General features: G+C 45.7%; 1 protein-coding gene across 1 annotated transcript in view; it reads right to left on the reverse strand.

Moving 5' to 3' along the window:
• Window positions 1-19,245, reverse strand: part of MMP17 (matrix metallopeptidase 17) — a 54,682-nt gene that overhangs the window by 10,891 nt on the left and 24,546 nt on the right. The window contains exons 2-4 of the mRNA XM_056504581.1: window positions 10,126-10,258; window positions 8,301-8,427; window positions 1,984-2,267 (exon numbers count right to left, since the gene is read on the reverse strand). Coding sequence (XP_056360556.1) covers window positions 1,984-2,267; window positions 8,301-8,427; window positions 10,126-10,258 — 544 coding nt within the window. The remainder of the gene's footprint in view (window positions 1-1,983; window positions 2,268-8,300; window positions 8,428-10,125; window positions 10,259-19,245) is intronic.

Here is a 19,245-nt window from a genome sequence, read left to right on the forward strand (position 1 = left end):
CCAGCCCCCAATGCCTCACACCACACCCATATACAGACCAGTCCTAACCTCTCCAGAGCCTGAGACACTCATGTAAGGGATTGATGCTCATTTCCAAACATAAGCCACTGCTACCAAAGCAAAGGAGGAGCTGCTCCCAGGAGCTGCGTGGGACTTAGCCTGCTTGGTGCACTCCTACTACCCAGCTCCAGACAGGCTGGGCCACATGTCCGTGCAATTTCTGCCCCTCTCCGCACAGCAGTGTCTTGCAGTAGTACCGACAATGATTTTAAGTGTGGTTCTTACAAAGATCATGATGTCAAGTATTGTAATAAAGAAGCAGTGAGGTTGGAAAGATCCCTGTGGAGCTCAGGGGAGTGTCACATTCCCTGAGAAGGATCGGAGACAAAGGAGTTGGCTTCTTTGCCATCTGAGATGTCTACTTTTTTGCACAAAAGTAGCCATGGCTGATCCTGCCCAGTCCTTAGTGCTCCTCACCAGTCGCAGGGTGTTGGAGCAGGGAGATATCCTTCGCTGAATTTTGCCTCGTCCTCCATGACTGTTATTTACAGTGTCTGTTACCAGGTGAGATTTTTATGACCTTTGCTGTTTTCGCTGGCACTGAGAGAGAACAAGACATATGCTCTCTGACATTTTAGTGCCAGACTGACAACCTTGGGGATATTGTTATATCGTCTACCAAACTGTTGTTTTTTAATCATTAGAAAGGACAATATAAATAAAAGATGAAGCTCGGATAGCTCCAAGATCTTCAAAATAGAGGGCAGCTTTTCGCTGCAGGCTCATGCCCTCATCCCTTGGTTGTGCTTGGAGGGGCACTCCCTGCAGGAATGCTGGCTCTGAGATTGCTCCTTCAGAGGAGTGTGTTTCACAAGGAGCACTCCCAACCACCAGCTGCAAAACTGATTCTATCACTAAAACATTCACTGTGGCAAGCTGCTGACCACAGCACTTGCCTCTGCCCTGCATGTCTGCTGATCAAAACTGCAGCTTTTTCTTTTTCCTTCCTGATAAGAGCCATCAGCTGGGGCTGCACACCAGCATAAAACAAGGATCAGGTGTAGCTCTCAAGGATCAGCCTGTCCAGACCTTTAACCTTTGAGTTCACCTCGAGTGCTCCTCCAGCACCTCTGGCAAACACTCCTGCCCACAAACACTCAAGGGGATGGATGGAGGTCAATTGGTGAGCAGGAAGAAGGCATCAGCTTGTTTCAGAGAAGACAGGTTTAAAGAAACTCATTAAGCTGAGGCAGCAGGATCCCACTAGGAGGCTGGTGGGGGAGGTGGCATGACAAGTACATTAGCAGTTGGTGGCTGCAAAGAAGACATTCTGTCAAAACTCACCTGATGTGGTGGCTGGGGACCTGATCCCCACAGATAGTTTTGCAGCTGAGGAACACTTGCTTCTGATACTTTCTCTCTTATTAAAACTCTGCTTTAGCCAGATGAGATGAAGATAAAAAAGAATAGAGGTGCATCCTGATGTCTGATAATCGACAGGAGATGGCAGGAAAAAGCTAGGCCTTTTTCCCTGCACAACAGAGCCCGTTATAGATAGATCAGCTAGTACTATACTTTAAAAATAGGAAACTGGGACTTGTGGCAGTGAAGGTACCCAAAAATGTTGAAGTTGGAGAATGTAGTCAACGTCCAAGAGCTCTAGCAGCCGCATACTCAACCTGTAACCTTCCAGGTCTCAGAAGAGATGGGGACTGCAGCTGGGTGAATGGGAGCTTGGCAATTGCTGGCAGGATAAGAAGAAACATGGAGATGCCATTGAGGCTTCCAGGAACATAAGAGTGTCCTTAACACTGCCTGGGTTGATTTTGCTAGCAAGGCTGAGAGAAGAATTAGAAGCAGAAGACTTCAGGGATCCTGAAGCCAGGGGTGAAGGTGTGACAGAGGCTAAACCACTCCACCACCAGAGCAGAAAAGGAAAATTGAGAGCCTGTGCTTGGCTGCAGCTCTCCTACCCTGACCTACCTGATGATCGGAAAGTCCAATATTCATCATCATCAAAATGAGTGTCCCCTGCTGTGTGATGGTCTCCAGGGAAGAAAGCATGTGCCACTGTCCCCCCAGGTCCATCAAAGGGATAGCCATCATTGTGATCTGCTTTGGAGAAGTCTATCTGGATGTCGGCATTGTTTCCTGCCACTTCATGGAAATTCAGTGGGGTGATGTCACTCCAGACCTTCAGGGCATAGTACATCAGGGCTCGGACAGTGTCGTGGCCCAGGTGGGACTCTTTTGGGAAGGTGCGAACTCTGAAATAAAGAGGGCAAAAAGAGAATGGGTCAATAGCATGAAAGACCTCCAAGAACTGCCAGAACTGGCTCTGCAGGTGCCTGGTGCATCAGAGCCGCAGTGAGGCCTTCACAGCTTTTGGTGTTTTTGGGCTGAGCTGGAATGGAAGAAAAGTCAATGTTTCCTGTATAACCCAACTTTGAAAAAGAATTCATAATTTTGTTGATTTAATAGAGGAGCTGAAAAGGCAAAGATGGAACAAGACACCTTGGCTTCTAGAGGAGTATATTTAGATAATCTTTTGTTGACAGTTTTGACAAAAATATACCCGCTTTCCAAGCAAATGTACTGTTGACTGAGTAATTATTGACAAAAGCCTGTTCTGATGGATAATTTCTGGCCAGCTCTACTTCAATAATAACAGATACTTTCTTTTTTGTGCACCAGCACACCAAAGTGTTGTCATGGTTTGACAGATTTTTAAATGCTGAAGCAGTAATTATGATCACGTCACTTACCCTCCTGCCCAATATGTACCAGCATTACTTAGTAATGTGACAGTATCACTCGGTACCACACCACTTATCATCAATGGGCAGTGATGACCTGACTACACTTCAAGAGATAACTAGAAGTGTCAGAAGGGGATGTCACACCACTCAAGCTCTTCCCAAGTAGCTGTTGGAGTGCTGGGAGACACCATGGGTATGAAAAGGAGAGTAGGAACAACTTGCTTGCTGAAGTTGGGAGCACATCCCACACCCTCAAGAGACAGGTAGTCCAAAGTAGGCACCACCTTCAGGCCAGGACAAAACTCGTCAGGGTTATATCTCAGAGCAAAAAAGGACTAATGAGAATAAGCAGAAATCTCACTAACAGTTCCTCTGAAGCACTTGGGAAGCTCGTTCTAGAGACGGTGGGAAAGAGTGGGTGAATCAGGCAAAATGCATCACAGCCAAATGAGCAAAAATCATTCATATATTCACCTTTGTTATCCCTTGACTCTTTGGGCAAAGAAAAACCTTATTGACAAATCTAAATGAGTTACTTGCATGTAACACCAGATAACTGTAGGACTTCAAAGAAAACACATTTGTAAAGGAGACAGCACAGGGGTAGAAGCAGTATGAGCATGGGATTAGAAAAGACAATTTTCAGGCAATTTTTAATTTCTAGAAGAGACTGTGTCTGGATCTAATCCTCTAGAGTAGAGAAAAAAGCCATGTGGATTCCAGCTATTCATTAACTAGCTGTCTTTATCTTTCATAACACTCCTTGGGACTTAGGTAAACTCTTTGCTGATTAAATTTCTACTGAATAAGTCATTAGATGTGTAACACGCACTATGTTTAGCCCAAGAATTATGACCTTTCTCCAGGATCTTGGTGCCTAAGTCACAGAGTCATATTTGGGGGCACTAGTTGCTCTTTCCTCCTCAAGTCCTGTTTGCCACAAGAGCTGTTTTCATTTCCTTTTCTTTCCAGCTGTAGCATGAGGATAATAAAGCAGATCTTCCTTGTACAAGGATGGTGGATAAAAAGCCCTGTCTAGAGAAACAAGTATTATTAATTTTCATGCCAAGATCTGACTCTAGAAACATTAGATTAAGGTAGAAACAGTATCACTGCTGTACTGTACTGTATCACTACTACTGTACATTTTATAAAAAGTCCTACACCTCTGAGCTGACCCAGATTTTATTAATATACTGCAGGTATAAGTGAGAAGTCCCTTATCCTTTATTCATTATCACTGTCATTTTTCAAGAGAATCCCATCAGGGTTTTTCAAATCAGCATCTGATTTGATTGCAGGAGCTCTGCTAATTGTTTTCCATGAGATTAGGAAAGGACTTTTATGCTGATAGGATGTTTGTTGGCCTTGCATCATGCAATCCCACTGAAAAGGAGGCACATTTCTAACAACATGCAGATAAATAAGCTTCTTCCTATCTTAATTCATTACTACTATTATTATTATTATTATTATTATTAGTAGTAGTAGTAGTAGTAGTAGTAGTAGTAGTAGTAATAGTAGTAGTAAAGGGCACTTCGGTTTCAGTGGAGAGAAGCACTCCTTGGATGTAAATCCCTTCTGACACTCCTCTTACAGAACTGGGATCTTGGGCAAAAGCCTGATGTGAGTAATTGGAGAAAAAGCTCTCTGCTCCAGACAGCCTCTGCTAGCCAGAGAGGGTGATGGACCTGGGCTCTTCAGTCCCTCCAGCCAAGCCACCAACACTGCCCTAAGCTATGGGTCACCCACATCCCTCTGGAAATCACACTCTGGGACATCCTGAGGAGTGTCCATCCCTGTGGGGGATGGGGCTGCAGGAGAGAGCATCAGCCACAGCACTGGAACTTGCAGCTGCAAGCAAGATGTGGTGTTGAGGGGCACAACTGGATGCCAAGGAGAAAATCTCCCCTCTGCATTTAGAGCTCAGCCAGGCAGCAGCACTGCCATGCAGACAAACTAAGGCTAACTCACACACCGCTGCTGGTCCTTCGTGAGGTCCCCGAGTCACCTCCTTTGCTTGACCCATCCCAAATAGACTTTGTATCTAGGATGATATCCTTTGTATCTAGGACGTTATATCTCTAATAAGTAGAGACTACAGAGGACTGATCTGCCTCTGTTTGACATTGAGGGGTACCCACAGCTATTTTGATTTCTGGGATCCTTACTGGTTTTTGTCCTTCCAAAGATAAAAGTGGGAGAATATCAGTGATGGATGAGAAATCAATAGCTTGTTAATGAAAGCACTCCTTCCTAGTCCTGAAACTACAGACAAATAAAATAAATGCAGAGAACTAGCAAACACAGCAGGCTAAGGACTGCTTGATAAACCCACCCTGATTTTTCTTGGAAGGGGAAGGAAGAGGAGACAGTTGAAAGGGTAGATGCTTGCTGCCCTGGCAAAGGTGCTTTTCCAGCTGCCCAGAGCCATTCATGGCACAGCAGCTCTGATCCAGTGCTACCCTGGCAGTGCTGCAACACTGCTGTTGTCTGCAGGAGGAAAGCAGTGGGTGTCTGAATCCTCCATCCATCCTCTCCCAGCACTTAGACTATCACCCAAAAACGTCCAGTTTTTTCGTTCTCCTGCACTTCATCCCACACAGAACGCCAGTCACCCTGAAGCCACTGAGCCTCCACACACCTGCCTGCTTTCTGCTTCAGCTGCTCGGGGATTTTCCTATGAGGGTCCCAGTTGCCTGTGACAGAGGCATTACAATGACCTAAGGCAGCTTGACATTGAGAGGTGATAGTCTGCCCTCCTTGGGCACCTGTCACTCCCACAAATGGGGGACAAAGCAGCCTGGGCTTTGGATGGGAGGTCCACGTGGCAAGATACCACTGATTAAAGGAGAAAAGCAGGAGGGTAAGGATTGTTCTGAGGATGCAAGCGCAGAACTGGGGGTTGCACACCTTGACTGCCATGCCTCCATGCCTGAGTAAATCCACACCTGGGCTCAGACAGTGGCACCTCCCCTTGGGGGATGGCTCAGGACACTCAGCAATACTGGGCACTGATTGACTGGTGCCACTGCTCTTCTGCCAGTGGGGTCTGCTCCCGCTCCGGCAGCTCCATGGCCTGAGCATCATGTCAAAGGCTGCAGCTCTGATGTCTTGGCACAAGGGAGTAGTCCTTTACTACAGACAGATGAAAGCCAGCTCAGCTCAGCACTGGAAGAAAAAAACTGGAAAATTTTAAAAACTGAGCTTCCATGGCTCCAGGGAGCCCCAGGCAGCTCGAAAAGTGCAAAGATGGGGCTTGGCCCTGCTGCTGCACTTCCCAGGACTGCAGGGAGACAGCAAACACTGGGAAGAAATGGAGATGCCAGCTATGAACTCCCCTTCTGTGGGGTGTTAGCAGAACCAATAAAGGAAAACCAGCAAATGAAAAATAAGGCTGCAAACATGAGGGGGAAGTGGCTGTGGGCAGCTGCGACACTGATGCCGGCAGAGGGCATCCACAGCACGCCACTGTCTTAGCTGCTGCCTTGGCGCCTGGGGAGAGCACAGGGAAATTAAACAATAACAAAAACAATCCTGTTAAAAGAGAATTTCTATGCTGTAATATCCTGGAAACTCTACATAGAGATGATGCACAGAAAATCATCTATTTCTGATGCTGTAATGGGATGCTACGAGGCTGTACCAGAACATGACAAGGCTCTACTGTGAGCTGTGCAGGATGCAGCCTGTGTTGTTTTTCTCCCTGAGCCCTCCAATCCCACAGGTTTGTTGTATTCAAAGGTAAAAAGAAGAAACCTGAACGACCTGTATACTTGTTAAAATTCTGTTTGCCCAAAACTGCCTTCTCAATCAGTCCATGTGCCTATTTCAAGGCCTTTCCTACAGCTCTGCTAACCTGTTTATTTAGCCTGGCAATTGTTCAGGTTTTTCTTCAACTTTTAAATCCATGCCAGAGTAGCATTTAGTTTTATTTTCCTCTTTTAAAATCTTCAAGCAATGTGCAAAAGTAAACAAGTAAAACTTTTATGTCTCTATTGGCCGATTTTCATGGCAGTTTCCAAAAAGCCAGTTTAATCTCCAGAGCTGAATGTAAATACTACATTGGAGTTTCTGTAATGCTACAGCGTTCTGCTGGCTGCAATCTGCAGTTGTAAATACAGGCCTTTCTTGGACAAAAGCCAAGATCTTGTAAAGGATCAAAGAATAAAACACAGAAATTACTTTGTCAGGAGATGGATTTTTTTTTTTTATCCTTTACATATAATATTGTCTCAGACTTAAACCCTTTTTAATGGTAATCTTTGCTGCAACATCACAGTTCCCAAGAGGATGGGAGGTGGGGGATACCCCAGGGCTGCATCCACCAGAACAACCAGAACCCATTTCAGTGCCAGTCCCCTGCCTGTGCTGCCCAGCCATCACACCTGCCCTGCCATGGGACGTCACTCAGGTTTGTCAGGAGCTTCTGGGGTCAGGCTGTGCACAAGCCATGCCCCTGCACTGGCACTGGCAGCTCCCACAACACCAGGGCAGGTTTTCTTTTTACCCCCAAAGGATTTTCTCCTTCCTGAAATGTGAAGTTTATTCCTCTTTCCCCATCAAGTCAAGACTGGGCAACAAGGAGACAGGCTGAGTTTTTATAGCACAGGTCACTTCACAACATGAAGCCATCTATGAACTAAAATTGTTTCTTCCTGACACTGAACTATGTTTATCTTTCCTCAAAATAAAGTCTCAAAGGAATCTGCTGGAACATAGACCAAATCTCTGCTAAGCCCATAGTTTCAACATGTGTCGACAGCAACAGCCAAGCTGAGATTTGTTACTGCAGTGGGAACTCTCTCTAGGGGCTATGCCAGGATCAAAGAGAAACTTATTATTAATAAGGGGAATTTTCCATAGGATCCAGATGTGTTATCAGGACAGTACAAGCACCTCATTCTGTACACTATTCTTAGAAGACAAAATCACTGCAGCACATGGTACTTGAGAGCCAAAAATGAGTTCCGAAAAGCACAAATCTTGGTAGGACAGGGATCAGTTTGCTTGCCAGCACTGACCTGCAGCATATTTCTGAAAGCTGGACCTGAACTTCTGTGTGTCACAGGTGCAGAGGGACCTACACGTGTCGCTCCCTGACACTGAGGGAAAAATACTTGCCTGTGGCAAGGATTAGGAGAAAATAAGTGACTTTATTACCCAGAAAATGCTCCTATGCTTGGACTTGGGTGGGGCAAGAGAAGAAGTTCCAGGCTTGGCAGCTGCCTGAAAAAGCAGAGTCCTAATGCCATCAAGAAAAAAAGATGCTCTAACAACCATTGCAACCTAGCAAAAAGCTCCCAGCTAATTCACCAGCCTGATCTGCACCATTCCCAGGCACTGCCAAGTGGGTACAAGAAGTCACTACTGAGACTGTCAGGAGAAGAGTTAAAATAAATAATCTATGGTGTCTTGGGAGCTCAGAGGGACATGTTTTAACCATCACTCTAAAACTCACCTCAAAGCCATATTTAACAAAGGTGACTGTGGAATTGGTCTTTTGCTGCAAGATTTCAGAGGGTATAGATGAATTCCTACCTCCAGGACAAGTTCCTTTTGCTCCACTTGGTGACAGCCTGGGCAAATCGCTTCCTCCTGGTCTCGTCAATGGTGATGTCGGGCAGAGAGCAGCGAGGGGTCTTCATCAGCTCCAGGGTGGCTTCATCTAGAGTTAAATGAAAAACAAGAAATCACGGGAATGATGAAATTAAGAAATCCCAGGGGGACAAAGAGATGGGAAATGAAGTGCTAAGAATGAACCAGAAGAGCAAAAATCGATACTTAGGAGCCCACTGGGGCATGGCACCAGCCCCAGCATGTCATGGTAACACCACAAAACACTGAGCCCCCCATGTCCCACTGCCGCTCACACCACTGGATAGCAATTCCTGCTGGAAGCCCATCTGTGGCCAGCTTTGATTATGTTTTAAAATGTATATTTTTAAATATTCTGTTTTGTTCTCTCTTGATGAATTTCCCAGTATTCTTCTGTCAAGGAGAAACATTCACATGTAAATAAACTCCATCTCTGTTCAGCTAGGAGCTCATTTGAAGAATGTCCATGATCCTTCTTACTAATTTTTTTTTAATGAATGAAAGCTTGAAGTGTCTATTCTTACCAGCTGAAATGCAGAAAAGATGTTTCATTCACTCATTTCCCTGCTGACTTTACCTCTTAAACTCTGTTTTTATGAACAAATCCACAACTATGACCTGCCCAGGGCAGCCATCTCTTCCACCCCAGCCTGTTTCGAACACCCTCTCTGAAATTGCAATTTGAATGGCCACTCCTGTTCTGGGGTCTCTGCAGCTTGCAATGCAGTGGAAAAGAAATTATTGCACATGCTCAATTAACACCAGATAAAGGAAGTTCCAGTGCTGGGATGCAACTGCAGCTTCAGAGGACCAGCAGAGGGATGCTGGGGTGTTGGGATGGATAGAGACCCACCTGCTAATTAGTTGCTTCTCTTTAATTGTGTCCCGAGCAGTGGAAGCATGCTGGTCCCATGACAGGAGGGCCATGGAGGGGTGCAGAGCAGGGAGGCACCCCTCTGCAGGCAGGGATAATGCTGGCTTTGTCCTTCCCTCAATGAAGGCATTGAGAGGAATGACCCTGGCCATGCTGGGGAACTCGAGCTGCTCCAGCCTGCCCTGGGACTGCTCCCTCCCAGGCAGATGTGCCTGCCACGCCAATGCCACTGCCTGCCCCTGCTGGCCAACAGAGCTGCTGGAGCAGATGATGTGCTCCCAGGTGGCTGGGCATGACTGGGGACTACCTGGAGCTGCTGTGCCTCAGTGAGATCCCAGGAGAGCCCCAAAGACCCTCCAGGCCCTATGCACTGCAGGCAGGAGCAAACAGAGTTGGGGTGATGCAACATCATCCTTCTCCCTTCCCTGCTTGTGCCCCAGCAGCAGCAAACCCAAAATATCTACGCATACAAACTGGGAGGCTTAATCAGGATTTTTGTTCAATTCAATTTGATGCTGCAAGTAAGGCTTTGAACAGGACAACTTTCTCCTTTTTTTCCCTTGTCTTTTTAAATTCTTTTTGTTGGTTTACTTTTTTGTGGAACACACCAAGAGCTATTTTAAGCACACTGAGAACCCCAAGGGTCTGTAGGTCTGTTAAAATAATTGCTTGCCTCAGGTTCTTGAAAACACAAGGCAACAGAGCACCTGAGCCATGTAATTACTCTTACAGCTGCAAATTGGGCCATATGCTCCACCTACGTGGGCTTTCCATGGAGCTTTTCCTGATGCTGCTCCAGAGCACAATACCAAGCCCCTTCTCCCCTATGGACCTGCAAGAAACCAGCCCTGCCTTGCTCTGCACCAAGGAGAGGAGGGGTCATGAGCCACTGACCTAGGACTCCTGTGGCCTCAAGCCCCCCGAACCTCTGCATGGCAGTGATGGCCTTGGTGAGCTCCTCCTGTGTCTGCAGCTGCCCCGTGACAGGGTCCGGAGGAGGCAGATACCCAAATTTTGTCAGCCAGTCCTGTGAAACAAGGTGAAGGGGAAATGAGAAAAGGAAAGGAAGGAAATATAGACACAGGGAGAGACACTCTGAAGGTCCTCTCCCTTCAATGCATCCTGATGGTTTGAGTGCATTAGCCTAATGGTTGTAACTTGATGATCTCAAGGGTCTTTTCTAACTTAAATGATTTTGTAGGGGTGGCTTGTTTTACCTTGACCTTCACAACACCAGGATTTTTTCTGGAAATAAACTCAGCCATGAAGTCTACAAGTCCACCTTGTGCCACACAGTCATCCAAGACCTAAGGCAGATGACCTCAGCATTGACATAAAACTGAGCCCTCCTTTCCAGCGTTTCCACACTCACTGGTTTAATCACCTTCCTACCAGTTGCCCTCAAGTATTTACAGCCAGGTGTGGGTCTCTCTAACACCAGAAAGCAGCAGGGGCCTGTGGAGCCCCTGGACGTCCCTGTTTCCCAAAGCCTAAGCAAGCACAGCCACATGCCGGTGATCCCCTTGCCACAGGCATCTCATTAAACCCACACCCACTGTTAAATCAGAATTTGTCTCTCAAAGGACAATATATCTCTATGAAGATTTTTCTCTTTCTCTCTTCAGGCTAAAAAAAATGGAAAAAAATGCTATAAATCTCCTTCTTACAACTGCTTCTTAAATGTCTCATGAATTACCTTTCTAAATCCTTTCTTACCTTCCTTCTCTCTCCCTCCCTTTCCTCGACAGAAGGATGAGCAAGGAATAATAATATCGCATGCAGAGGATGCCATAAACACCTGCCCTCTATTTTCTTTATCTGTATCAAACATTGATCTGTTGAGCCTCCTGAAGACTGGTATTGATCCAGACTTCTACTGCAGTCAATACACCACAAATTTACGGTAGACAGATTAGTGCCAGAAGCCAGTAGCTGCTTATTGCTACATTCTGAAAGTCTCACAGTTTGGTGTCACCTGCAGCTGCCACCCTGAATGCCACAGAGCCCCCAGCCCCTCTCTGCAAAGTCCAATTAAACACATTCACTCTTGCAGAGCTTTATCACATCTCCTCAGGCTTGGTGTGACTCTCCAGTGGGGAGCATGGCCTGCTGTGCTGGGTTTCTCACCAGCAATTCACTTCCCTCCCCACCCTCCTCCACAGTTGCCTTATTTCACTGGGATGGTGTGCTCAGTAAACAGCTTATCTGGCTATTTCTTGTTGTTTAATGCAACTCCATCAGTCACCACCTTGCTGGGAATGTGTGAGCATCATCACAGCCCTTCCTTGCCATCGGGCTGATGGCCAAGCCCAGTGCCATCCCCTCTTCTCCCTTGCTACTAGCTGTCCCTTTGCACAGCCAAGCCATTTGTGACAGAAATTAGATACAATTCATCTTTGATTCTTTGTGAGAAATTGGCTGTGACACGGGGGTCAGCAGCTGGCCCATCAATTGCAGAAGATGGCAGAGTTTAATTTGGTTTCTTCTCTGGCAATGGAGACTGTGTCATTTATCCTCTAATGACAGTGGAGACACTGCAACACCGGAGACAGACACAACTCAGCTGTTCTTGGGGGCTCCTGGGCATGGAGACAGCAGCAAAAGGCTGGAGAAAGCAACATCAGAGTGATATCCACAATCTGTACAGATCTTCTTTCCTTCCTAAACCCTAAGGGACAGAGAAAGCACAAATACAAACAGACACCCCAAAGCAAATCAGGGGCTCTCTACATAAAAGACAGAATGAGTGGTCAGAGATCACAAACCCTTCACCTGATCTACCTTGCAAGCACTGATGCTCCTTCATGTGATTTTCATCTAGACCACCAAGTTTATCCTGCATTACTCAGATCCTCCTTAGTTTTACAGACCTCTGTGATACTGCTCTCATTCAGCTCTTTTCTGTGTAGGGATTCTGGCTGGTTTCCTCTCTCCTTGTAAGCAAAGCTGATTCATAACATTGAACTTTTAACATTCCACCTTTGCTGTGGCAGAAAATTTCATGAGACTGAAGCTGGCTTGAAGATAAGAAAGAGCAGGAGAAATTGTCTGGCTAATTATCTTTGTGCACCATGAAAGCTTCTCAGATATTTTCTTGTCCTTAATAATGACAAAGGTTAAACTTACATACTTCCATAAATAAGAATACGGAAATATTTTCCATTGAGATAATTTCAACACATCCCCTTCTTATTTCCACCTTAATAAAAAAAAGCTTTTTTTTTGCCAACTCTCATTAGCTTAAAATGTTTAAATGAAATAGTGATTTCAACTGAATGCTAAAATTCTATGAACATATTTCTTTCCTGAGCTGGCACAATGAAAGCTTTTCTTTAAAAGTGTACTGTGCTAAATGAATTGACCTAATCCCAAGAGAATATTCAGCTTCAACAACTATTTCAAAAGCCAAAAAATAGCCTAATAAAAAAAAAATCAGATTAAGCCAATGTCTAACCATCTTCTGGCTCTGAGAGGAGCTGGGAACAAGTGGGACTGTACTACATTACTCATTCCAAGCCCCAGAGTAGGTACCTTGGTCTGGGTACCATGATTCTGGCTCAATTTTTTGGAATCATCACCAGCAAAGATGGGTCTGGGAGCCAAGACCAGAAGGAGTCTTCTGATCCAACTCCACCATTGAGCAATATAGAACGAAAGGCTTTGCACTGGCTCAGGTCCAGGAAAAAAAATAAACAAAAAAGCAAAAAATTGAAGAACTGCATGCCTGACAGAAAGGTCCAAAACCACCCACCTGTCTTCCCCTCCTGTCAGCAGCTAAGCAGAGCTGTCAGAAAGAGCCCTGGTGCTGCTCAGTGCAGGGCAGCAGCACACATATTGTCTACAAACCACAGCCGGGATGCTTATGGACAGAACAGTGTCCCTTCTGGGGGCTAGAGGGCCCCCTTCCCCATTCCAGGTGGGGACTTGCACCATGTCCTCAGCAGTGGGAAACAGCCATTGGAACTGTCTCAAGACAGTGGTACTAGGAAAAGGGAAAAAAATGGGGAAAAAAATTTTTTTTTGTCATTTCCCCTTGCCTCTACAATCTTCAAATGGTTTCATTTGACCATCCTACCATGGGGGGTACCCAATAAAACATTTACAAAGTCTTAAACCAACTGGTCCAAAGAAGAGTTTGCCTTTGCAGAGGGAGCGTCGGTGCGATCGGTGTGGCCAGGGTGGGGCAATGCCAGTGTCAATCCTTCACGGAGCAGCTCCACTCATGGGTTTGGAGACAGATTACTCACTCGGTTGGCTAAAAATAAACTGTATTTATTTTTCTCATCTGGGTTCCCATCCATAATGGGGAAAAGCCTGCTTCTTGCCTTAAAAAAAGCTTAACAGAATCCAAAACTACAGATTTTTTTCACTTCTTTTTTTTTCCATTTGGAGAAGCACAAAATTAAGCAAAATGGTAATGCAGTCCTGCCCTCTGCAAACAAGCTCTGCTTCAATTTTGGGCCTTTTTTTTTTTCTCCTAAAGCCACTTGAATGGAATGCCAGGCAGCAGTAGGGACTGAAGCCTTCCAGGGTCAAGCGATCACCCAGAGCAAAGCGTTGTCTCCCACAGCAGTGAGGCCTCTGGTATTATTTATGTGGAGACAATTTTCAGATTCAAATGGCAGTTTCATTTCTTTCATCTCTCTACTTCCTTTGTATCAATATATTTGTGTTCTAGAACCTACTTACCTTCTTCATTTTAAAATAGACATAGATATTGCCCCTCTTTTATGGAAGATTTATGAGCTCTGTAGGTCTGCTTTTACAAATATTAATATTATATAAGATGATGGGCTTATTCAACTGCCATAGGCAAAGGAAAGACTCAGTCAGCAAGTTTTCTTCCTGATGATTTCTTTTTAAGGGTGGTAGGTTGGAATTTACAAGAAGACAAACTAATTCAGGATAACAAGGAGAGGATAAACAGGATAAACAGCAAAACAGAAATCAGGATAAGCGGGAAAATTATACTCAAGTCGGCTGCACAACTCTGCCTGCTCTTCAAATGGCCATCTGTCTAAAGCTTAGGCCCAAACAATCAGGATGTTTTTTTCTCTTGGAGAGAAGCAGCATTAGTACTGTAGAGGTCGTAACATTCCCTTTGCTCAGGTATGGAGATTGTTATCCTCAATGTACCCAGCCTGTTGCCAAACCGAGAGAAGAGCAGAGCTTTACCACAGTCCCTGGCTCCTTGGCAGATTCATGGAGCAGACCCTGAGCTTTGCACAAGTATCCCAGACTGTGTCCATACTGATCCCATCAAAGCTGAATGAAGAAACCGGGGTTAAATTGAGGACACTGCTGGCAGGGGCACAAGCAGTGCCCTCAGTGCTTTGCCTGAGGGTGTTGGTGGCAATACCCAAGGGCTCTTCTCCCTGGTCTGTGTCATTGCCACCAACATTTCTCCAGGCACCTCTTTGCAGCCAGTGACTAACACACCTCCAGAGATAATCTGGATGTGCAACATGCACTGAGAGGATCCTAGTATGTCCCAATTTCTGAATCTTTGGGGTAGTCCAAGGCTTCAGCAGAAGCAAGTTGTTTTCCATTGAAAAGGATCCTTTTTATTAATAGTCTTTGAAAAGCTTTACCAAACTGCACCTTTTCTCATTAATCAAGTGACAAGTCAGTCATTTTAAAAGGGTGCTGTGATGGCTGGGAGGTTAGAGGCTTACTCTGACCTGAACCTGGCCCTTGGCTTTCTGGCAGGGGCAGCCCGGTCCCTACCCACTGTGCCCCATGCCCCAGGCTGCAGCAGCAGCACAAATCACCCCACAACTCTTCTCCATGGCTCATCTCCTGCCTTCCATGCTGGATAACCACAGAGAAGCAGGCTTTGTTTCAGTGGAGTCACCCAGGGGTGAGAGAATTTTGAAAGCTCCCTTTCCTGCCGGAAATCCCTGCAGCCATGCTTCACACAAGCAAGGGAAGAAAATCCAAACATACTATTCAACAAAATTAATGACCTAGATTAGTCAAACTCAAACATCTGGAACTAATTTCCAAATTACACTTTGCTTTCTCTCTGCAGCTACCATTAAATACGGTGAAAGCTTTTAAAATAATAATAATTTTTTAAAAATCCCCAACACCACAAGCTAGATTAAAAGAAATTGCTTTGAGCTCTTTGCGGTTTTATTCCAAGTTATCAAAGGTTTACAGTATTACAATTTTTACAGTCATTTTCCTGAGATCAAAAGACCCCAGGAACAACACCGTTAATTAGAGCAAGACATATGGTGCTGCAATACTCAGAGAAGCATGTTCCTGCAATGGAAAGGCCTCTGGGCCCCACAGAGCCAGCACCTCCCTTCCAGGGGTTGCCACACACCTCTCTAATGAGCTATCGCACGCACACAACCAGCTGATTAATTCCTTAGGAGAAAAATCCTGCAGTTTGGATTACCACCAGGATTTTGGCTGATGCCACTGCTGAACTGCACGACCAGTTTCATTAGCTGCCATCAGAGGAGCTGCTTGAATTCAAACAGCACTTTAATTTGAGCAAACGCTGGGCACAGAATCCAGGGTGGAAGCTAATGCAGCTGCTGATGACTTCTGCTCACTAGCCCTGGCTTTAAATGTTCTGTTAGTGCAACAGCCACAACTGGATGCTAACTTGGCTGCCTGTGGGTCCTCTCAGATGTGGTCAGGTCTAGAATGTAACTTAACGCTCATTTGAACAGCTCTGCTCATGTTACCTCTCCTGGGTGTTGGGAGGAGGATGCCCTTCGCCTGGCAAGGTGGGCACAAAAGAAGGTTCATTTGGAGACAAGCTTCATCCACCGTGCAAGAGGTGTTACACAAGGTGTAAGCAGCTCTTTGGTTGCATGGATACCCAGAGCATCCCCAGAAACACAGAGTTAATAAAGAGATGTGGAAGCAGAAGGAAATTCTCTGCAGACCATAGAAACAGCCTTATCAACCCCTTTGAACTGAAGATCAAAGAACCAATTCCCACCCATAGAAGGCGGCAGAGCAGAGCAGCGCAGCACAGCACAGTGTTTGCTACAGATGGCTTAAATTTCTTTTCAGAGTACTAAAGAGTAACAAAACATATCAACAAAACACAGTTTGTGCTGCATTTTCAACATAAATGTGTATTTTTCTTGGTGGAGATTTAATACATAGGGGCTTTAGGGAGTCCTTCAATCACTGGATGTTTTCCAGCACATTCTAAAAATTTCCACTTGAAGTCAGTGAACAATGTAAAAATAAAACAACAACAACAAAAAACTGTACATAACTGAAATTCCTCATGAACATCAAAAAGCAGTTTCAACAGTAATAGTTTCCTGTTTCTACATCAGTCCTAGTTTTGCACTATGCTGCCTGTCATGGTGAAGCATCCTTTGTCAACATTGAGTTACCTAGGAAGGAAGAGAAGAAATGCCTAGTGTATAATGGTCTCTTGAACAGTGATAGAAAGTTAGGTAAATGACTGAATTAGCACCCTTTTATCATGCTACAGAAATAGCTCTAAACCATGTAAGTCATGGCTGGGTTTGTGCAAACAGCCCTGCTACACTGTGCAGGTGCAGTTGGAGGCTGCCTGCGTGCACAGGAGGCTCTCACCTGGCAGCGCCATGGCTCGCTGACGCATGCCCTCCGTCAGATCCTGTGGTGAGCAGCAGCCTTGGGACCTTGCCTCTCCCCAGGTACCCTCAGCACCACTCACTGCAAAGGAAGATGCCAGAACTTGCATGGAAAATGAAACCACAATGAGTTCTAGTCCTCTGGAGGGCACAGAGGCCAGTAACATCCCTGGAGGGGAGCTAAACAACCCCTGTGCTCCATTCCATTGAGAAGTGCAATATCTAACCACTATTGCAATATATGGCTCATAAATACTGGCATCAGTTTGGATGTGCTTTCAAACCCACTTTAGAGCATGTGTGCTGCTGGTAATCCACTCTGTGCCAGGCTTTGCATCCTTCAGTGTAGCAGCTGTTGGATTAATTCACAAGCTTGCTCCAGCTCCATTTACACAGGATGAACCAATAGTATGGTCTTGATTGACAAATCCAGGTAGGATGGGCAATGTCTAAGCAGAGTAGAGGAAAACTCAACTCCAGTGTTAAGAGACGGAACAACAGGAATCCACAAGACCTGTTAGTCGCCACTCTTGGAATGGCCGCAGATGATGATCTGTGATGTTCCCAGCTCACACAAAACCCCAGGACAGGCAGTTCTGGATGCTGGCTCCTTCTGTGCTGGAGACCAGCAGCTAGCCATGTGCCCAGACCTGGGCAATCCTTTCCCCTGGCATCCCCCCTTCTCTACCAGCATCGCCCACCATTGTATGACAGGATCAAATCTAACCTCAGATCTGCTGTGACAGGGCTGAATTAAATGTTACCAAATCCAGTTCTGACAGCATTTGTAAGCCCAGAACTCCTCTCCTCATGTGCTTAGGTGCAATCCACATGCAGCCAGGGAAGAGGTTCCCGGCCTGATACGTGAGTGATTGCTTCATCCATGAGGCAATCCTCTCTGTATGGCAAAAAGTGAAAGCCAACACTTTGTAAATCGGGGTTTTCTGGGCACAGGACGGGACTACCCGTGGTTTTCTGAAGAATTTTGTACAAGGGTCATCAGAGTCCAAAGCTGCCTGAGGGCTGCTGTGAGCAGAGCCAGCTGGACAGTGCTCCTCTGGAAACATCTGCTGGAGATGGGCTGAGAGAACAGAATGTGCCTTGACCTTCCTCTCCCTATGCTCCCCTACCCTGTCCCATCTATACAGCAGGGAGGGCAGCTGCTGTGGCCCATGTCCAAGGGAATTCCAGCATCAGGAGGCTCCCTGAGCCCTCTCAGTCACTGGAGTGAGGACACCTGCCCTGCACACAGTGGGGAGGCTCTGCCAGCACACAGATGTTTGGACTTTTACTTAAAATCTCCAAGCCTCCCAAGCATCTGGCATAGGGCTACTGACATCATCCAAAAAGACTCTGCAGAGAACTTCCAAACACTCCTATCTTCCTACTGGATTGAGACCAAGATGAGCAAGAGAACAATGAATTCTTTTAAAAGAAGTACAAATTGTGCTTTACCAAAATGAGAATGGAGGTTTTTTTAAGGGGTGACAAGAGAGGCTATGATTTTGCTTAATGAGTTTAATGAGCCTGCCCATCTCAGCAGACCAGAACAGCACATGGGTTATGGTATGCAGGGAAAGTGAGTGTTATAAAGAGCACAATGCAGTTAAATCTATACTCTCTCCCAGTCTCGCAGAGATGAGCTCCGACTCCTTCAGTTTCAGGCATTAAACAAAGCACATCTGGCAGCAGACTGAACAGGCTGCTATACATCAAAACAAACCCTTGCTGACACCATTTACCAGACCCTTTCAAGGACAGTGTCTTCTCCTGGATAGACTCCAGACCTGTGTCCCTGTAGCATGACCAGGAACACCAGGTCATGCCTCGGCCTGTTCACGTCCCTGTTCAGAGCTCTCAGTCTCCACCCCAGCCTTTAGAGTTGAACCTCCAGCACGGCTTAACTGATTCTCCATTTACAGAAGCCAACAACATTTTACCTTGATTAATCAGCTCAGCTGCACATCTTTCTTCCCCTCATTAGTTTACAGATCAGTGCCTTCCTTTCTTCCCCTCATAGCATCACACTTCTCTTCAGCCAGCTAGGCTTGGTAGACCAGCCCAAGATAACATCAGGACAAAGTCTGCCTGTTTAAATTTGCTTGCAGCATGGCTCAATATTCTTTTCAAAACACTGTAGAAATTCTCCAGCCCTCTGCAAGCTGGAAATTCAAACGCTGTTATCACCACACTCAGTGCTAGGACTAGTCCAAGGACTGGTAACAGCAGGTACTGTCCCTGTGTTTACCTCAGGCTTTTAGATCGGGACTAAGCTGCATCTTCCCATTTAGTTTTTAGTAATGAAAATATTCTGATGTTAAGAAGTCTATAAATCAGAAGCTGTGCTGGGGTGTGAAATAGCACATCCATCTGGGAGAGAATGAAACTCTATGTCTTGTGTCCCTAGATCTATGTGACT

The sequence above is a fragment of the Oenanthe melanoleuca genome, chromosome 15 (assembly GCF_029582105.1).
Source record: "Oenanthe melanoleuca isolate GR-GAL-2019-014 chromosome 15, OMel1.0, whole genome shotgun sequence".
In the NCBI taxonomy this organism is placed as follows: Eukaryota; Metazoa; Chordata; class Aves; order Passeriformes; family Muscicapidae; genus Oenanthe; species Oenanthe melanoleuca.